The sequence below is a fragment of the Rhincodon typus genome, chromosome 1 (assembly GCF_021869965.1).
Source record: "Rhincodon typus isolate 14 chromosome 1, sRhiTyp1.1, whole genome shotgun sequence".
In the NCBI taxonomy this organism is placed as follows: domain Eukaryota; kingdom Metazoa; phylum Chordata; class Chondrichthyes; order Orectolobiformes; family Rhincodontidae; genus Rhincodon; species Rhincodon typus.
The window spans coordinates 35,074,056-35,090,480 of NC_063332.1; the positions used below are offsets into that span (position 1 = coordinate 35,074,056).

Here is a 16,425-nt window from a genome sequence, read left to right on the forward strand (position 1 = left end):
ATTTGTACTCCTCTGCCTTTTTTCTAATCAACCTATTCAGAGATGTTATTATACACCTCTGCAGCAGGTAGGACTTGAACCTGAGCCTCCTGGTCCAGGGATAGGGGCATTACTACTGCAACACAAGAGTGCCCTCTATACTCCTCTAATTCTGGCCCTAATACAGTTTCGACTGCTGAGAAGACATGTGTTTTTATGAAGCTTTTCACAAAAATACCAATTCAAGAGCTATTACGATGAGCCAAGAGATTGATTAATTGTCAGTCAACATTAATGGATGCATTCTCCATGGCACACTTCTACCAACCAGAGTCCACTTACTAGCCAATCAGAAGTCTCCTCTTTTGCATTCTAAATATTGGTTTATCCCTTGAATTGATATTCTTGCAAACTATCTTGGAGCGCAAGGTGGTGAACCACGATACAATGCATTTTTTAAAGCAATGTGCTCCACCATTTTAGTTATACATTCATTTGCCTAGGCCCTAAGCTGTGCAATTCTCCTCTGCAATTCCCTGCCTCTCAGTATTGCTTATACCGCTTTAAGTATTCCTGTTTGACCAAGCTCTTGTTTATCTAGCTTAATATCTCCTCTGTGGCTCAGTGTCATACTTTTTTAAATAATGTACCTGTGAGGCAGTATATCAATATCGGTTTTCAGTATATAATTTTCTAAAACTATCGTACTGTGCTGTTTTCTTCATCTGAATTAAACTCTACATAGTGACACGTATTTTGCACTTTTGTTGATAAATGTCATGTGATTTGTCCAGTGCATTGACCCTTAATCCTTGATCTGATTGATCTGTGAATGAAGGACAAAACTGTTTTGTGTCTTGATATGACCAGGTACTATTCTTGTTTTATGACAGAATTTTGCAAAAAGAAATCAAGTTTCCAAATGCATCTTATATTTTTATAAGGAAGGTCTAGCCTGATCTTCTAGCTCAAATTATTGGGATTTCCTGATTTACTTCTACAATACATTCTAAATTATATGTTAAAATATATAGCTTTAAAAATTGTCTTTTTAGCTAACATCCGTATGTCAATAGCTATGTTGCCTAAACAAACAAAATGTGCAAACTGGAAACAATGTGTTCATAGCCTATGGAATTTTTTTCAGAAAGTAGAAAGCATAAAATAATTGCAGTGGAGTTATTCGTACATTTCTTGTGGATCAGTTCTGACTGCAGTGAGCACACATGGGTTTGCTTTTTCCTCTAGAGTGTGGTGGCCATTTGCTGGGGCTGAGAGCGCTGAGGTCAGGGCCTTGCCTATTGATCGGCATTCTTCCCTCTCCACTATAGCATTTGCTTCATTGGTTCCTTTCAGGCCTGCTCCGGTACATTAGAATAGAAATCCATAACCAGACTGTGCTCATCCAAGCAGGGGAAGAAACTAAATTAAATGCTATAAAACAATCTTGGCTTGGAGTTTGCACCAATTCATCTTGATCTGAGATGTCATGCTGGCTCACTGTTCAAGCACCTGGGCTAAAGGCTGCAGCAGAACAAAATATAAGGACCTTGGCTCATTCATTTGTCAGCAAAGGAGCACAGGATCACCTAGCCACTGCTTCTGCAGAGGTCAGCTGACAGAACAATCAGAGTGAGGCTGGCTGTGCTCAGTCATTCTCTAAGTTGTAGCCTTTTGTATATATTTTTGGCCCAAATGGCTGTGTCCACATTTGTTTTAACGAGAAATAATGGGTCATTGAACATTGCTCATTCTATACAACAAGGTCATAGGAAGAGCAATATCTTAAAAACAAAAATGAGGTCAGTTATGTCAGGTGATTTTTTTTTTCTTTCGCAATTTTAAATTGAAATTTAACATTGTTCCAATTTAATTCAGAAAATTTTGCACATTCGCAAATCACAAGCTTCAGCTTTATGTAGTGACATTTTACGTACATTAACCTGTAGAAGTACTGTGGCAACAATCAATTATTTCTCGTTGTGTACGTGGTAGTATACATGTTCTGTTCTGTTTAGTTTACACACCTCCCATCTATAATGCATTCTTTAGTTCAAGACAATTGTTCCCGATTTACCAATGCTTGTACTAACAAATACAATCCCATACAAGGGTGCTTTGGTATTAATTTTAGAGATCCAACGTGAAACATTTCCTCATACTTACAAATAGCTCTTTTATATTGGCCTGCATGTGTTCCAACTTGTGTACAAATAGAAATACAAATGAACTCAAGAATGGAACCTGCTGGCAACCCAGGGACTGTGTCTATATTCTATAAAGTATTAACTATTTACCTATTTTAGAGCAGTTCTTTAAACATGCCTTGTCCCTGTTCTTGAAACCATGTAGACTTTTAAAAATTCATTTCTGTACTTGAAGCACTCTAGCTACTGGAACAAAATAACATTTTACTACACTGTATGGGTTCTTCTTAGATTTAGAATATTAACCTTGGACTGTCATTTTACACACTAGAAGCAGTTGAATGTTTAGCTAATGTTATGACTAGTCCCCAGGTGAGTTTGACCAATTTGTTACAGTTCTGGATGGCACCCCAAATCCTATACTGCATATCCCATACCTCAACAGAAATGATGGCCTAGTGGTATTATCACTAGACTATTCATCCAGAATCTTGGCTAATGTTCTGGGGACCTGGGTTCAAATTCCACTACGGCCCATGGTGAAATTTGAATTCAGTTTTAAAAATCTGGAATTCAGAATCTACTGATGACCATGAAACCATTGTTGATTGTTGGGAAAACCCATATGGCTCACGAATGTCCTTTAAGGAAGGAAATCTGTCATCCTCACCTGGTTTGGCCTGCATGTGATTCCAGACCTACAGCAATGTGGTTGACTCCCAACTACCCTCTGAAATGAAAACAGAAGTTGCTGGAAAAACGCAGCAGTTCTGGCAACATTTCTGAAGAGAAATCAGAGTTTAGCATTTTGGGCCTGGTGACCCTCCCTCAGAAATGGCCTAGCAAGTCACTTACTTAAAGGGCACCGAGGGACAGGCAATAAATGCTGACCAGCCAGCAATGCCCACGTCCCACAAGTGAACAATAAGAAAAAAACGTTGTCAAGCTCCTGTGTGAAGAAGGATGAACTGGCACGCCGCCTTCACTCATCCACCCCTCAGTTGGTCACAACACAGTTAACTTTCAAAGGACCCCTTCTCTTTAAAGGATACCTTTTTGCTAGCCCCAAGGAATTAGATTTTAAAAAGAGCCAAGTTAACTTGTCTTTCTTTAGTTAACAAAAGAGTGAGTTTGTTATTTAGTGGCTGTGATAAGAAGTAATATTGCAACACACACAGACATAGATTGGGAAACAAAAGTGAACCCAGAACAAAAAGTTTTTGAAAAAAGGTGGACAATCAGCCTCTGAGTTATTTGTGTGAAGTAGATAGTAGAACATTGCGGTTGTTACAGTTCATGTTACTGGTAACATTGATATTTGGCTTGAGCAATTTTGAGATTCTTAGTTGTACAGGTTGATTGAAATTCTTTTCTCCTGGTTCCATTTGACATTGGCTGGCTGGCAGCACTCATTGTGAGAGAATGTTGTGATGCCTTTATTTATGCGCAGTACAGGGCCGCTAAATGGTTGTTCTCAAGGCTTTGACCTTTAGAGCACACAAGTCCGCATACAAGGTGATTCGGCCTCTAACTTGCACCAGCAAGGTTGAAGCTTGCTTTTATAACTTGTTTTGTCTTATATATCTCTGGAAGCATGAAATGTAAAAATGTCTGAAGGAAATAGACTCCTCCTTGAGGGAGGGGTTAGGTAGTCATAGAGTCAGTCAGCAGGGAAACAGGCCCTTTGGCCCAACTCATCCATGCCAGCCAAGTTTCCTGAACTGAACTAGTCCCATTTGCCAGCATTTGGCCCATAACCCTCCAAACCTTTCCTATCCATGTACTTGTCCAAACATCTTTTAAATTTTGTAATTGTACCCACCTTTACCACTTCTTCTGGCAGCTCGTTCCATATATGCACTACCTTCTGTGGGAAGAAGTTGCCCCTTAGGTCCCCACTCACCTTAAACCTATGGCCTCTAGTTTTGGACTCCCCTATCCTATGGAAGAGACCTTGCTATTCATTTTATCTGTGCAACTCATGATTTTATAAACTTTTATAAGGTCATACTTCAGCCACCTACACTCCACGGGAAAAGAAGTCCCAGCCTATGCAGCCTCTCCTTATAACTCAAACCTTCTAATCTCAGTAACATCCTTTTAAATCTATTTTGCACCCTTTCTAGTTTAATAACATCCTTCCTGGAAGCATGGCACTCCACGAAGCATGCTATTAATAAACACATTGAACTCGACCCCATATACATTTCACTACGGAGGAAACCCGGAAGTGAGGCAATCCATCGCAACGGACCCCAGAGTTTAAAAACCAGGCGGGAGAACACACCAACATTTCATCAGAGGCTGCACTGAGGATGTTACCAAGCTTGGTAACGAAACGTCTGCAGAACAACAAACCAGCTCGGTGAGCCAACCAAACTCAACACCCACAACCCGAGCTACAGATCTACTCCAAAACCTTAGACATCCTTCCTATAGCAGAGCAACCAGAATTGTATGCAGTACTCCAAATGTGGTCTTGCCCACTTTGTACAGCCGTAACATGACATCCCAACTCTTGTCTGATGAAGGGTCTAGGCCCGAAACATCAGCCTCTCTGCTCCTATGATGCTGCTTGGCCTGCTGTGTTCATCCAGTCCTGCACCTTGTTATCCCAACTCTTGTACTCAGTGTTCTGACTGATGGCGAACATGCTAAATGCCTTCTTCACCGCCCTGTCTACTTGTGACGCCACTTTGAACCTCTCATTATCTCTTCTTTTTTAGTCTTTCTGTCAGAAGTTTTCCTGACTGTAGGGGTACTGCATTCTAGAATTCCTCTCCATCTATCGACTGAATTTACATTCAGAGTGACCTTTTCGCTGTATTGTTTTTTGAAAATATATGTTGCGGTGAAAAGGTCAGTATGTCCATTGGTGAACCGGGATTATGATCCACAGTCATGACTCTTTATGAAAAGAAAAACTAAATACTGACAAGGCGAAGTGTTCAGTATAGTATTATGAACTAAATACTTTGTTGTGTTTGCTACACTTTTCAAGAAATATCTTTGGATAACAGATTCTGGATTAGGAATTCCTGTTTATAATTCCCACCTTACTATTTTTGATCTTTTGAATCAATTTAAATTAAACAGCAGACGTGGCACAAGTCTCAGTTTCCAGCACAGTTCAGAAGAAAGGTCACTGGAGTCAAGACCTTAACTCTGTTTTCCATCTCCAGATGCTACCAGACCTACTGAGATTCTCCAGCAATTTTTGTTTTTGTTTCAGATCCTCAGCATCCACAGTTCTTTATTTTATCTTGAGGAACTTGACCTCTATTTTTGTAACTTTATCCGAACTTACAATGTTTTGAGCACATCTCATTCCTCTAACTTAGACCTCTTTTGTACCCGCTATATCCTCTGTGCTGCTATGGCCAGGTGTGTCTTCAGCTATCTAGGTCCTCCAGCTCAGGAATCTCGCCTCTTAACCTACTGCACTCAACAAAGCTTCAGTAGTATATTGTGACATTTCTTTGGCTTGGTGGCAATTCTTATTGATTACATTCCTCTGAATTTCCTTGGGGTATGTAAACATTAAAGATGTTGTGTAAATGCAAGCTGTTATTGACAATTAAGTTGCAAAATTCAGTGCTCTTTGCAAAGATCAGTTTGTATAGTCTGACGGTCTATTTGTGCATAAATGTGTGGAATCAGTCAGCAGTCTAAATGAAAAATATCATTCTGCTGTTAGATTTGTTGTTATACTTTACATTTTATTTTCCTTTAACCCTTCCAACCACTGCTAAACTTCTCCCCTCCTTTCTGGAAAAAATTGGAGTATAATTTAGTGAACAGTTGCTGCTTGCTGCCTTGTACTTCATCTGCAAATACCTGTGGACTGGCCAGTATGGGACCATAAAATTCCACTCCATTGTGTGCCTAGGCAGACTACTACAGATTATTTGACTCACTGCACCTTCACAGATAAAAACTCAGGCCTGTTTTCTCAAGATGTGTACATTTCAGTTAGGAATGCCAGGCAGAAATCAGAAACAGGAGCCTTGGTTGATCTTCCCACACTTTTAATTATAGTCAGCGAATCTTGCTGTAACATAGCTACTGCTGCCCAGCTAAGTTCAGCTAACTGAATGAACTAACAGCCTGAATTTCAAACCTGGCCAGTGTTGTGCATTTTCCCTTCACTCAGCGATGAGTGACATGTTGACATGCACAACTTCAACAATATCACAAGCTGTCAATGTCTTGACTGTATATACTTAATGCACAGTGAGAAGCTGAGCTGTATGCAACAGGAAAGTCCAGCTTTGAGGAATTACCTGGGCTATGAGTGGAATTTTCTCAGTTAACCATTCTCATCAGTATAAAAGTGAGGGCATGCAGTGTGTTAGGGAGGGAAAGTTGCCAGCATTTGCCATCCTGGTTGAACCTTAGTGACCCAATCTACAATATATGATTTGATGATGCTTGAGTACTTTACTCCGTTAAACATTATCTCCACACATCCAGCGCCCCAATCATCTCCAAGTTGTTCTGAGGAAATGTGAATTCTGATTTCTCTCCACAGATGCTGCCAGACCTGCTGAGTCTTTTCAGCAATTTCTATTTTCTTCCCCAACTTGTGCCATTTGATGTCAAAGTTCATGTTTGAATAAAGGATATATGAAAAAATAGACTGATAATGTGGAACCAGACCCAATGCAAGATTTATCCTTGAGAGAACAAAGTTGATTGCTAAAGATTTAAGTAGACAATCAGCAGCTTTTGTTTTAGTGCGTGCAGTGACCCAAGGGGAAGATACTCAGATATTCTTACAGTTTTTTTTAATACTCTTTTTATCTTAATTTGGAGAGACTGAAGAATCTGAAGTCACTGTCTTTTGGGTAGAGACCGTTTGGTTTAAATTTGAGGTGTTCAATATCGATAAGAGTTTGAATAGTGTAAATAAGACAGTGTAAATGATACAGCAGTCAGTGAATGAACTGACTGAAGAACACAGACTTCAGGTGACTGGGAGACAACCTGCACATCTTTGGTTTGTGGGAGAAAGCCAGAGTACCCAGAGGAAACCCATGCAGACATGGGGAGAATGTGCCAACTCCCCACACACAGTTGCCTGAGGCTGGAATCAAACTCAGATCCCTGACACTGAGGCAGCAGTGCTAACCATTGAGCCACTGTACCGTCCTATTACTTTTTTTGAATGTGCTGCTCGTTCCAACTAGGTCTGTTGCAAGACCAGTGGGACCTTGTATTTGTATTGCCTATAAGTAACTCCTCAGCCTTTTCTGAAGAAGGGTCTAGGCCAGAAACGTCAGCCTTCCTGCTCCTCTGATGCTGCTTGGCCTGCTGTGTTCATCCAGCTCTACATCTTGTTATCTCAGATTCTCCAGCATCTGCAGTTCCTGCTATCTCAGTAACTCCCAGTACCCTGTCAATAATACAATTCCCAATGACTTTTTTTTCAAATGTCTTGTTTCTCATTATGAACATGTCTGGCTTGGCCAGCGTTTATAGCCCGTTCCTAGTTTCCTTTGAGAAGGTGCCATATTAAATCCTGGAACTCCCTCCCTAACAGCGTTGTAGATATAACTACGCCACGTGTACTGTAGCAGTTCAAGCAGGTAACTTACCACCACCTTTCAAAGGAGAAGACTTTCTCTAAAATGCAAGGTTTGTGCTACTATCACAAAGATATTGTCAATGTGATATGGTATTCTTCTGTCCCTTCACTGCCCTTAGTGCTCATTATTTGTCGATATACTTTGGTCAAAACATTGACGGAGAGTTATGGGCCTCATGCTTTGATATATGTCTAAAAATGGCTCTTAGCACTATTAACAGAGAGCACTTAACACATTCATATTACATGCATTTTTCCATTATTTTAATGTAAGCTTAATGCTTTTGCTAAACTATCAAAGTGTCAAATGTAAGTGTTGAGTATTCACTTAGTAATTTCACTGCAGTGACTTTGAAACTATTAGCTTTAAAATGGTCTGCATTAGGGACTTAATGGTTTTAGGAAATCCACATGAAGAAACCTATTCCTTGAAATGTATGTTCAATTTATCCTCAATCTTTAGGTACTCAAAAATTGCTGTGATGATGAATTTGTTGATGCAAGGCATGAATTAGAAATGAGGCGTGGATGGTTGAATGCTCACCTGTATTCTGTTTGCACCTTGAGGTTTTTTTTTAATGATAGGTGTGTTATATAAATGTAAGTTGTCTATTTCACAAGTGTAAAGTAGAACCTTTGAGACTTAGATTGTATCCTACCCTCCTTGTCAAAAAAAATCAAATCTTATATTATTGACACAATTTTGGTATTAAACGGGGAGTTACCTATGCACTTCAGCTGTGTTAGCACACCTCTTAAGTTGGAATATAAATGTGCTGATACTGGCATTATTTGACCTGCTTCTGATCCATACCTCTTCTGGAAATCTCTGCCATTTACATTATTTTAAAATTCTCACAAGGGGTGTGGGCATCATTAGCAACATATATTACCCATCTGTAATTTCCCTCAAACGGTAGCTTGCAAGGCCAGATCAGATAAGAATGAAAGATTTCCTTCGTTAAAGGATTAATGAACCAAATTTCTTTTACAATAATCAATGGTCATTTCATGGTCGTCATGACTGAGACTAAATTTATTTTCCACGTTGATTGATTGAGTTAAAACTGCCTCACCACTCGTGCTGAAATTTGAACCTATAGCCAAGGGCATTTTCCTTGGCTTCTGAATTACTAGCCCAGTGACATTACCACTACTCCCCTCATTCCCTTATTTGGGAAGAAATTAGGAAAACCATGAAAAGAATGAATGCTGAAGGTTCTCTGCTGAGTAATGAGATTTCTGAATCTGCAGATGCATTAATGGACCTATGTTGAGATACTAGGTCCACTTGTAAATCAGTTGCAAAGAATTGTGACTTATCAATGTTTCCTTCCTTTTGTAGTAGTGTTTTGTCACAGGGTTCAGTACTGGGTCTCAACTATTTACAATTCATATTAATGACTTGGATAAAGAGACTAAATGTATGCTAAAAAAAATTGTTATTAATACAAAGATGGGTAAGAAAGCAAGTTGGCAAGAAAATAGAGTCTACAAGTTAAGTGATTAGGCAAAAATTGGACGGTAAGAATTTTTCCATTTTGGCAGAAATGTTTTTTTTTAAAGAAGGTATTATCTAAATGGAAAGAGACAGCAGAGTACTACAGTGCAAATGATCTGGGTGTATTGATGCAAGAGTTCAAAATACTAGTGTGCAGATACAAAAAGTGATTCGGAAGAAACGTGGAATTTTGGTGTGTTTGTTGTGAGAAGGAAAGGTTGGGAAGTGCAGCTACACCTGTACGAAGCTATTTGTTAGTTGCCATCTAGAGTGCTGTGTACAGTTTTGGTGTCCTTACTGAATAAAGTGCATAGTTGCATTAGGAGCATTTCAGATGAGATGATTCCTCAAACTAAGGTATTACCTAATGAGACAAGATTGAGCAGAGTAGGTTGGACCTATGTACTTTGGAATTTATGAGAACAGAAGCTGCTGTTATTGAAATTTAAAGATTCTGAGATCTGTTCTGAAGAAGGGTCACTGGACTTGAAGCATTAACTCTTTCTCTCTCCAGAAATGCTGCCAGACCTGCTGAGTTTCTCCAGCAATTTCTGTTTTTGCTGGAGATCCTGAAGGGATTTGACAGGTTGAATGGTGAAAGGGTGTTTAACATTGTGGGGGAATTTAGGTCGGCGGGTGGGGGGCTTGGTTTAAAAATTAAGGATGTCCCATTTAAAGTTGAGATGATTTCTATTATACGAGGGTGGTTAGCTTTTAGAATTTCCTCCTCCAAACAGCAGTAAAGATTGAGTCATTCATATATTCAAGTCCACGTTAGATAGATGTTTAATCAACAAGGGTGTTGAGGGTAATGAGGAGGCAGCGAGGCAAATGGAGTTAAGGCCACAATCAGTTCAACCAACTGTTGACTGTCTGTGTGGAGTTTGTACATTCTTCCTGTGTCTGACTGAGTTTTCTCCGGGTGCTCCGGTTTCCTCCCACAGTCTAAATATATGTAAGTTAGGCAAACTGGCCATGTTAAATTGCCCAGAGTTTCTAGGGATGTGTAAGTTGGGATTATCCATACAGGAAATAGGGTAGGGGAAGTGGGTCTGGATGGGATGCTCTTAGGAGGGCTGGTGTGGACTTGATGGGCCAAATAGCCTGCTTCCACACTGTAGGGATTCTATAATTCTAAGATTTCTTAAATGGTGGAGCCAGTGCGAGGGTCTAGATGGCCTACTCCTAATTCATATGCTGTTGTGGAAGTAGTGAGTGCTGGTGACTCAAATGCAATGTAGAAACTCAAGTGGTATTGATGGAGATGACCCTTAACTTCATCTGTTTTGATATTTGTACTCTTTCAGATAAATAATTCTCTTTCTGTGACCAGGAATCAATGTTTAAAAATAACTTTTTAAAAATATCATTCAAAACAATAAAATTAATAAATGTCAATAGTCAGTCATTTTTTTGGTCAAGCTTTGCAGAAGTCCTGATGCCTGTCCATCTCCTGAAACATTTGCCATCTGAAAATGTGTCAGATCAGAAATAACCCCTAGATAGGAAGAGCATCTGAGAAAGGAGCTTCTCATTTATTTGAATTCCTATACATTTTACTCTGGGATAATATGAGCAATACTGTATGTACATTAACATACTTACCATTGTCTTTGGTTTCTATTTTAGGCTGCTTGCCAGGTTTACTTGCCCAGACAAAGAAATCATCATCATCATCATACGAGGAGCGCCGCAAGCAGGCTACAGCTATTGTCCTTCTTGGTGTCATTGGAGCAGAATTTGGTGCTGAGATTGAACCTCCAAAGCTGCCCACTCGCACCCGGAACACCAATCAGGTGCCAGAGGGCTTTGGACTGACCAGTGGAGGGAGCAACTATTCCCTGGCTAGACACACTTGTAAGTAATCAGGTTTTCCAAGATTCTTTTCATGTTGGAGTTGCACATTTAAAATTGTTTGTTTTACATTAGATTGGAATTCTGTTTCAGTAATTGATTTTGAAGTTTTACAGATTATGTTGCTATATTCTTTTCGTTTTGACGCATAGGTATTTATAGTTCTTATCAAAGCCAAATTTTATAAATTTCGGGCATCCACAATGAGTTCTTTAGCAATTGGCTTCACCTTCAATACGTAATAACATGTCAGAAGAAAGAGCCTGCATTTTATATAGAAAATGGGTGCAGGAGTAGGCCTTTCGGCCCTTCAAGCCTGCACCACCATTGAATACGATCATGGCTGATCATACAATCTCAGAATTCCATTCCCACCTTCTTCCCCATACCCCTTGATCCCTTTAGCCCCAAGGGCCATGTCCAGCTCCCTCTTGAATATATCTAATGAATTGACCCCAACACTTTCTGTGGGAGAGAATTCCACAGGTTCACAACTCTGAGTGAAGAAATTCTTCCTCGTCTCAGTCCTGAATGGTTTACCACTCATTCTTAGACTCTGACCCGTAGTTCTGGGCTTCCCCAATGTCAGGTACATTCTTCCGCTCCTAGCCTGTCCGGTTCCAAAAGAATTTTATGTGTTTCTATGAGATCCCCCCTCATTCTTCTGAATTCTAGCGAGTACAGGCCCAATCGATCCAGTCTTTCCTCGTATGTCAGTCCTGCCATCCTGGGAACCAGTCTGGTGAATCTTTGCTGGACTCTGTGAATGGGAAGAATGTTCTTCCTCAGACAAGGAGACCAAAACTGCACACAATACTCAAGGTGTGGCTTCACCAAGACCCTGTATAACTGCAGCCAGATATCTTTACTCCGATACTCAAATCTCTCTCTGTGAAGGCCAGCGTGTCATTAGATTTCCTCACTGCCTGCTGCACCTGCATGCTAACCTTCAGCGACTGCTCCACTAAGGCGCCCAGGTCTCATTGCACCTCACCCTTTCCTAAACTGCCACCATTCAGATAATAATATGTCTTTGTGTTTTTATGACCAAAGTGAATAACCTCACATCTATCCACATTATATTGGGTTTGCCAAATATTGGGCATTCAGCCAGTCGATCCAAGTCACCCTGCAGCCTCTTAGTATCCTCTTCACAGTGCACACTGCCACCCAGCTTAATGTCATCTGCAAATTTGGAGATATGGCATTCTATTCCTTTGTCTAAATCGTTAATGTATATTGTGAACAGCTGAGTGACAGCTTTAATGACAAATTGTTATATCTCTTGAAATGGACCATTTTGTTTCACAGATTTATTCCAATGATTTGTAATTGCTTTGTAATCCGATAAATGCGGCAGCCATTTTGTGCACAAGTTCTCACCAATATCATATCAATTGTGAAATCAGTAATAGTTAGCTTGATAGAACTATGACAGCTCATCAATGCCCGCATCCCATGGAGAAATGCAGAAAGAAAGCTGTTGTATGAGGGTACTGTTGGACACGATGTCTCCATGGCAACAACCTCTGTAATATTTTTCTGCGGCTAGATGATCTCCAGATCAAAGTTCATTAACTGGAGGTCAGTCTTTGCTGACTGTGACCCTTCGTTCTGAGATTTTGACTTCTGGTCCTAGACCCTCCCACAATTGGATGCAACCTTCCTGCAATTACCTGTCCAATCCCCTAAGAATTTTATATGTTTCAATAAGCTTGCCTCTCATTCTTCTAAACTCCAATGTGTACAAGCCCAACCTACTGAACCTCTCCTCATAAGACTGACACTCCATATCCAAAATCAACCTACAGAACCCTCTTTGGATCACTTTCAATGCCATTGCATCTTTCCTGAAATTCTTAATGTTTCAGGTGCAGTCTGACTACAACCTTGTATAGTTTTAAGAAGATCTCCCTCTTTTTATACTCCATTCCCTTTGAAATAAAGGCCAACAGGCCATTTGCCTTCCCTATTACCTACTGAAGTTGGATACTGGCTTTTTTTTTTGATTAGTGTACAAAGACCCCAAAATTGCTCTGTGCTGTAGTGTTCTGTAGTCTTCCTAAATTTAACTAATAGTCAGCTCCTCTATTCTTCCTGCCAAAGTGCATAACTTGACATCTTCCTACATTATATTCCATCTGCCGAGTTTTTACCCACTCCCTTAACCTGTATATTTTCCTCTGTAGACTATTTGTGTCATCCTCTGAGCTTGCCTTTCCACCTATTTTTGTCATCCACAAACATTTACTGTAGTACATTCACTTTCCTCATCCAATTATTATAAATAATTGTGCCCCCACCACTCACATGTTACCATCCTGAAAATGCCTTTTATCGCAACTCTCTGCCTTCCATTAAATAGCCAATCCTCAATCTATGCTAATCTTATCACATAAACAAGCATGTGGTACACTCTCAAGCCCCCTCTCAAAAATCCAAATACAGCAAACATTTTATTAACCAGCACCCAGGAGTATGCTGATTGATCAAATATTCCAGTTGATCAAGAGGTCAACATAATCAATGTAAAAACACACACCAAGTAATAGAAATATGATGCAAGGTGTATACCAATCACTGTTGTACTTTACTTACAGCATAAACCACTTAAATAATGATGTAGATTTGCCTTAAATAAGACCTACCAGCAGAGAGTCTTCTCACTTGCACCCTTAACTGACTACTCAGACCATGGTGGAGATCTCAATGATACAGGTATTTCAGCGGTTTTTTTGCTGGTTTATCGAGAGTGCCGGTTCATAAGGTGCCGGTTACGACAAAGTTTGCTGTATATCTATCCACTGGTCCCCTTTATCTATCCTGCTTGTTACCACCTCTCAGAATTCTAATAAATTTGTTAGGCATGATTTCCCCTTTTTGAGGCCATGGTGACTCTGCCTGATCATGTTATGTGTATTTCTAAACACTCTGCTATTACATCCTTTATGGGGTTGGTCAGCTCAGTTGGCTGGACTGCTACGTTGTAATGCAGAGTGCTGTCAGCAGCCTGAGTTCAGTAAGTTACTGTGAAGGACTCTTCTTCTTAACCTCTCCCCTTGCGTGAGGTGTGTTGATCCTCAGGTTAAACCACCATCAGTTGTGTCTCTCGCTCTCGCTCTCTCAGAGAGAGCAGCCGAATGGTCATGTAGGTTTATGGCTTTACCTTATTACATCCTTTGTAATAGATGCTAACAATTTCCCAATAACAGATGTTAAGCTAACAGGCTGTAGTTACCTTTATTTTTTTCCTACCCTTTTTTGAACAAAGGTTACATGAGCAACTTCCTAATCCTCTAGGACTTTTCCAAAATCTAAGGATTTAAGGATCTAAAGATGCATGTCTCTGACTTGCTAATCAGTTTAGGGATGAGAGGATATTCCTCCTTGTGGGCAGAGTTTAGACCAAGGGGACGTTGTTTAAAAATTAAAGGTCTTTCATTTAAGACTGAAACGAGAAGAAGCCTTTTTCTCAAGTGTGGATAATCTATAGAATTCTCTTCTTCAACCTTGAGTCAGCAATCAGATTAGCTAAGTGAACAACCTATCTTTTCCTCCAAGTTGTGACTTAATGTTGGGCATGCTTGGAAACCCTGCTGACCTGTACTGACGTTGGAGTTAATCAGCAGAGTTTTATGTATCTCCTTTAAGCATTTTTAAGATTGTAAAAGGGGATGGTAATTGCATCATTGATTTCCTATACGACTAGTGAAATATTTTGTTCCATGTCACTTATTAATAGATGTGAAGAGCGTAGCTGTTCTGTTTGTTTTCCTGCCAAACTCTCCTTTTTGCATAGAAATATTAAAAAAAAGGAGTAAACCGTTTTTCCCTTCAAGTCTGTACTGCCATTCAATATGTACATGACTGATCATCCGACTCCGTACCCTGTTCCTGCTTTCCCTCCATACCCTTTGATTCCTTTAACCTAATAACTATATCTATCTCCTTTTGTTAACTTCTAATTAAAATTGACTTCCAAATATGGAGTCAAAGTTCCTTCCATAAACGTTCACACATTTCTGAATTATGTAACCTACTACGTTTAATTAATGCAGTTCAAGAGTTTTAAAATTATTGAACAAAATCTTAACACTGCACTGAACATTATATTAGAGTTTGAGAGATTGTTTGGAAAAAACTTGCGTAAACACGTCAGCTACTATTTGGGGGTATTTAGTGCCCTATTATTTCCTTAGATACTCTCATGTACAATATCACAAAGGGAGGATAATATAAAGTCAGATGCCAGTATTTGGACTACTGTACCCTAGGAAGTAGTCTCCATATGTGTTATCTGAGGAATAAAATTTACTGGACTTCCTTCAGTAAACCACTCTGCCTCTAGCTTTCCCTTTTCCTTTATGACAATTCTTATGCACAAAGGTTCTGGTCCTTATCCTAATGACTGTTTTGTGGCTCAATTTCTTTCAATAGTATACTTGTAAAATGCCCTGAGACATTGCTAAATTAAATATACATTGGCTCAGATTTTAAAGTAGTAATGATGGCAAAACTGTCAGCCTTCCTTGTAATTACCTCTCTGAAATTGAGAAATCCATACATTGAGTTAACTGCAGAAATCCACACGTTGCTGTTGGTGATTTTACTTTTGTTCATAGGGTAGTCTGTTCAAGTCCCCACAGACTGCAATCAACTTTTATAGATTGTGATACTTCAGTTAAAAAATATTTAAGTCCATTTATTCCACTTTTTGCACATTTTTAAAATACGACAGGTATTCAATGCATTTCACTTCCTGTTTTTGTGTCTTAGAATGCTTGAGTGTGTTGGCTGTTTACACAATATAATTGAAGAGGGAAATCATGTGACTGATTGAGTCTGTACTGCATCCATAGAAATATGTAATTGCTACCTTCACTTTAATATGCAACCACTTTAATGTGACTTGAGGCCCAGCTATCTTTAAAATAGTCTTTTGTGAACACACAGGTAAAGGTTGGCATTATGATAAAATGGCATGTTTTTATGACATATCAGTGGATGAGGAAGCATGTTAGCTTATTGCTGGAAAATGAACTACCCCTTCAGTCAATTTGTCTGGTTTAAAACCTAAACAAAGACTGGCAGTTAATTGTCAATCATTAACTTGTGCATTCTCCATGGAAACATCTCTGCCAAGGAGAAACATGTCTACCAATAATCAGTACTCTTCTCTCAATCTCCTCTCATGCAGTATAAATATTGGTTTTCCTCTTCTCGTAAGTTGTCTTGATGAATGCAAGATGAAAAACTTAGACAATATGAGTACTGTTGAAATGAACAAGCTCTACACCATCAAGCGACTAATTTAAAAACCAAAAGAGCTGCGGATGCTGTAAATCAGGAACAAAAAC

The 16,425-nt window shown here is 39.5% G+C and overlaps 1 protein-coding gene across 1 annotated transcript in view; it reads left to right on the top strand.

Moving 5' to 3' along the window:
* LOC109928323 (WD repeat-containing protein 7) overlaps nucleotides 1-16,425 on the top strand; it is a 375,400-nt gene that overhangs the window by 327,895 nt on the left and 31,080 nt on the right. Inside the window, exon 21 of the mRNA XM_048604178.1 lies at nucleotides 10,844-11,071. Coding sequence (XP_048460135.1) covers nucleotides 10,844-11,071 — 228 coding nt within the window. The remainder of the gene's footprint in view (nucleotides 1-10,843; nucleotides 11,072-16,425) is intronic.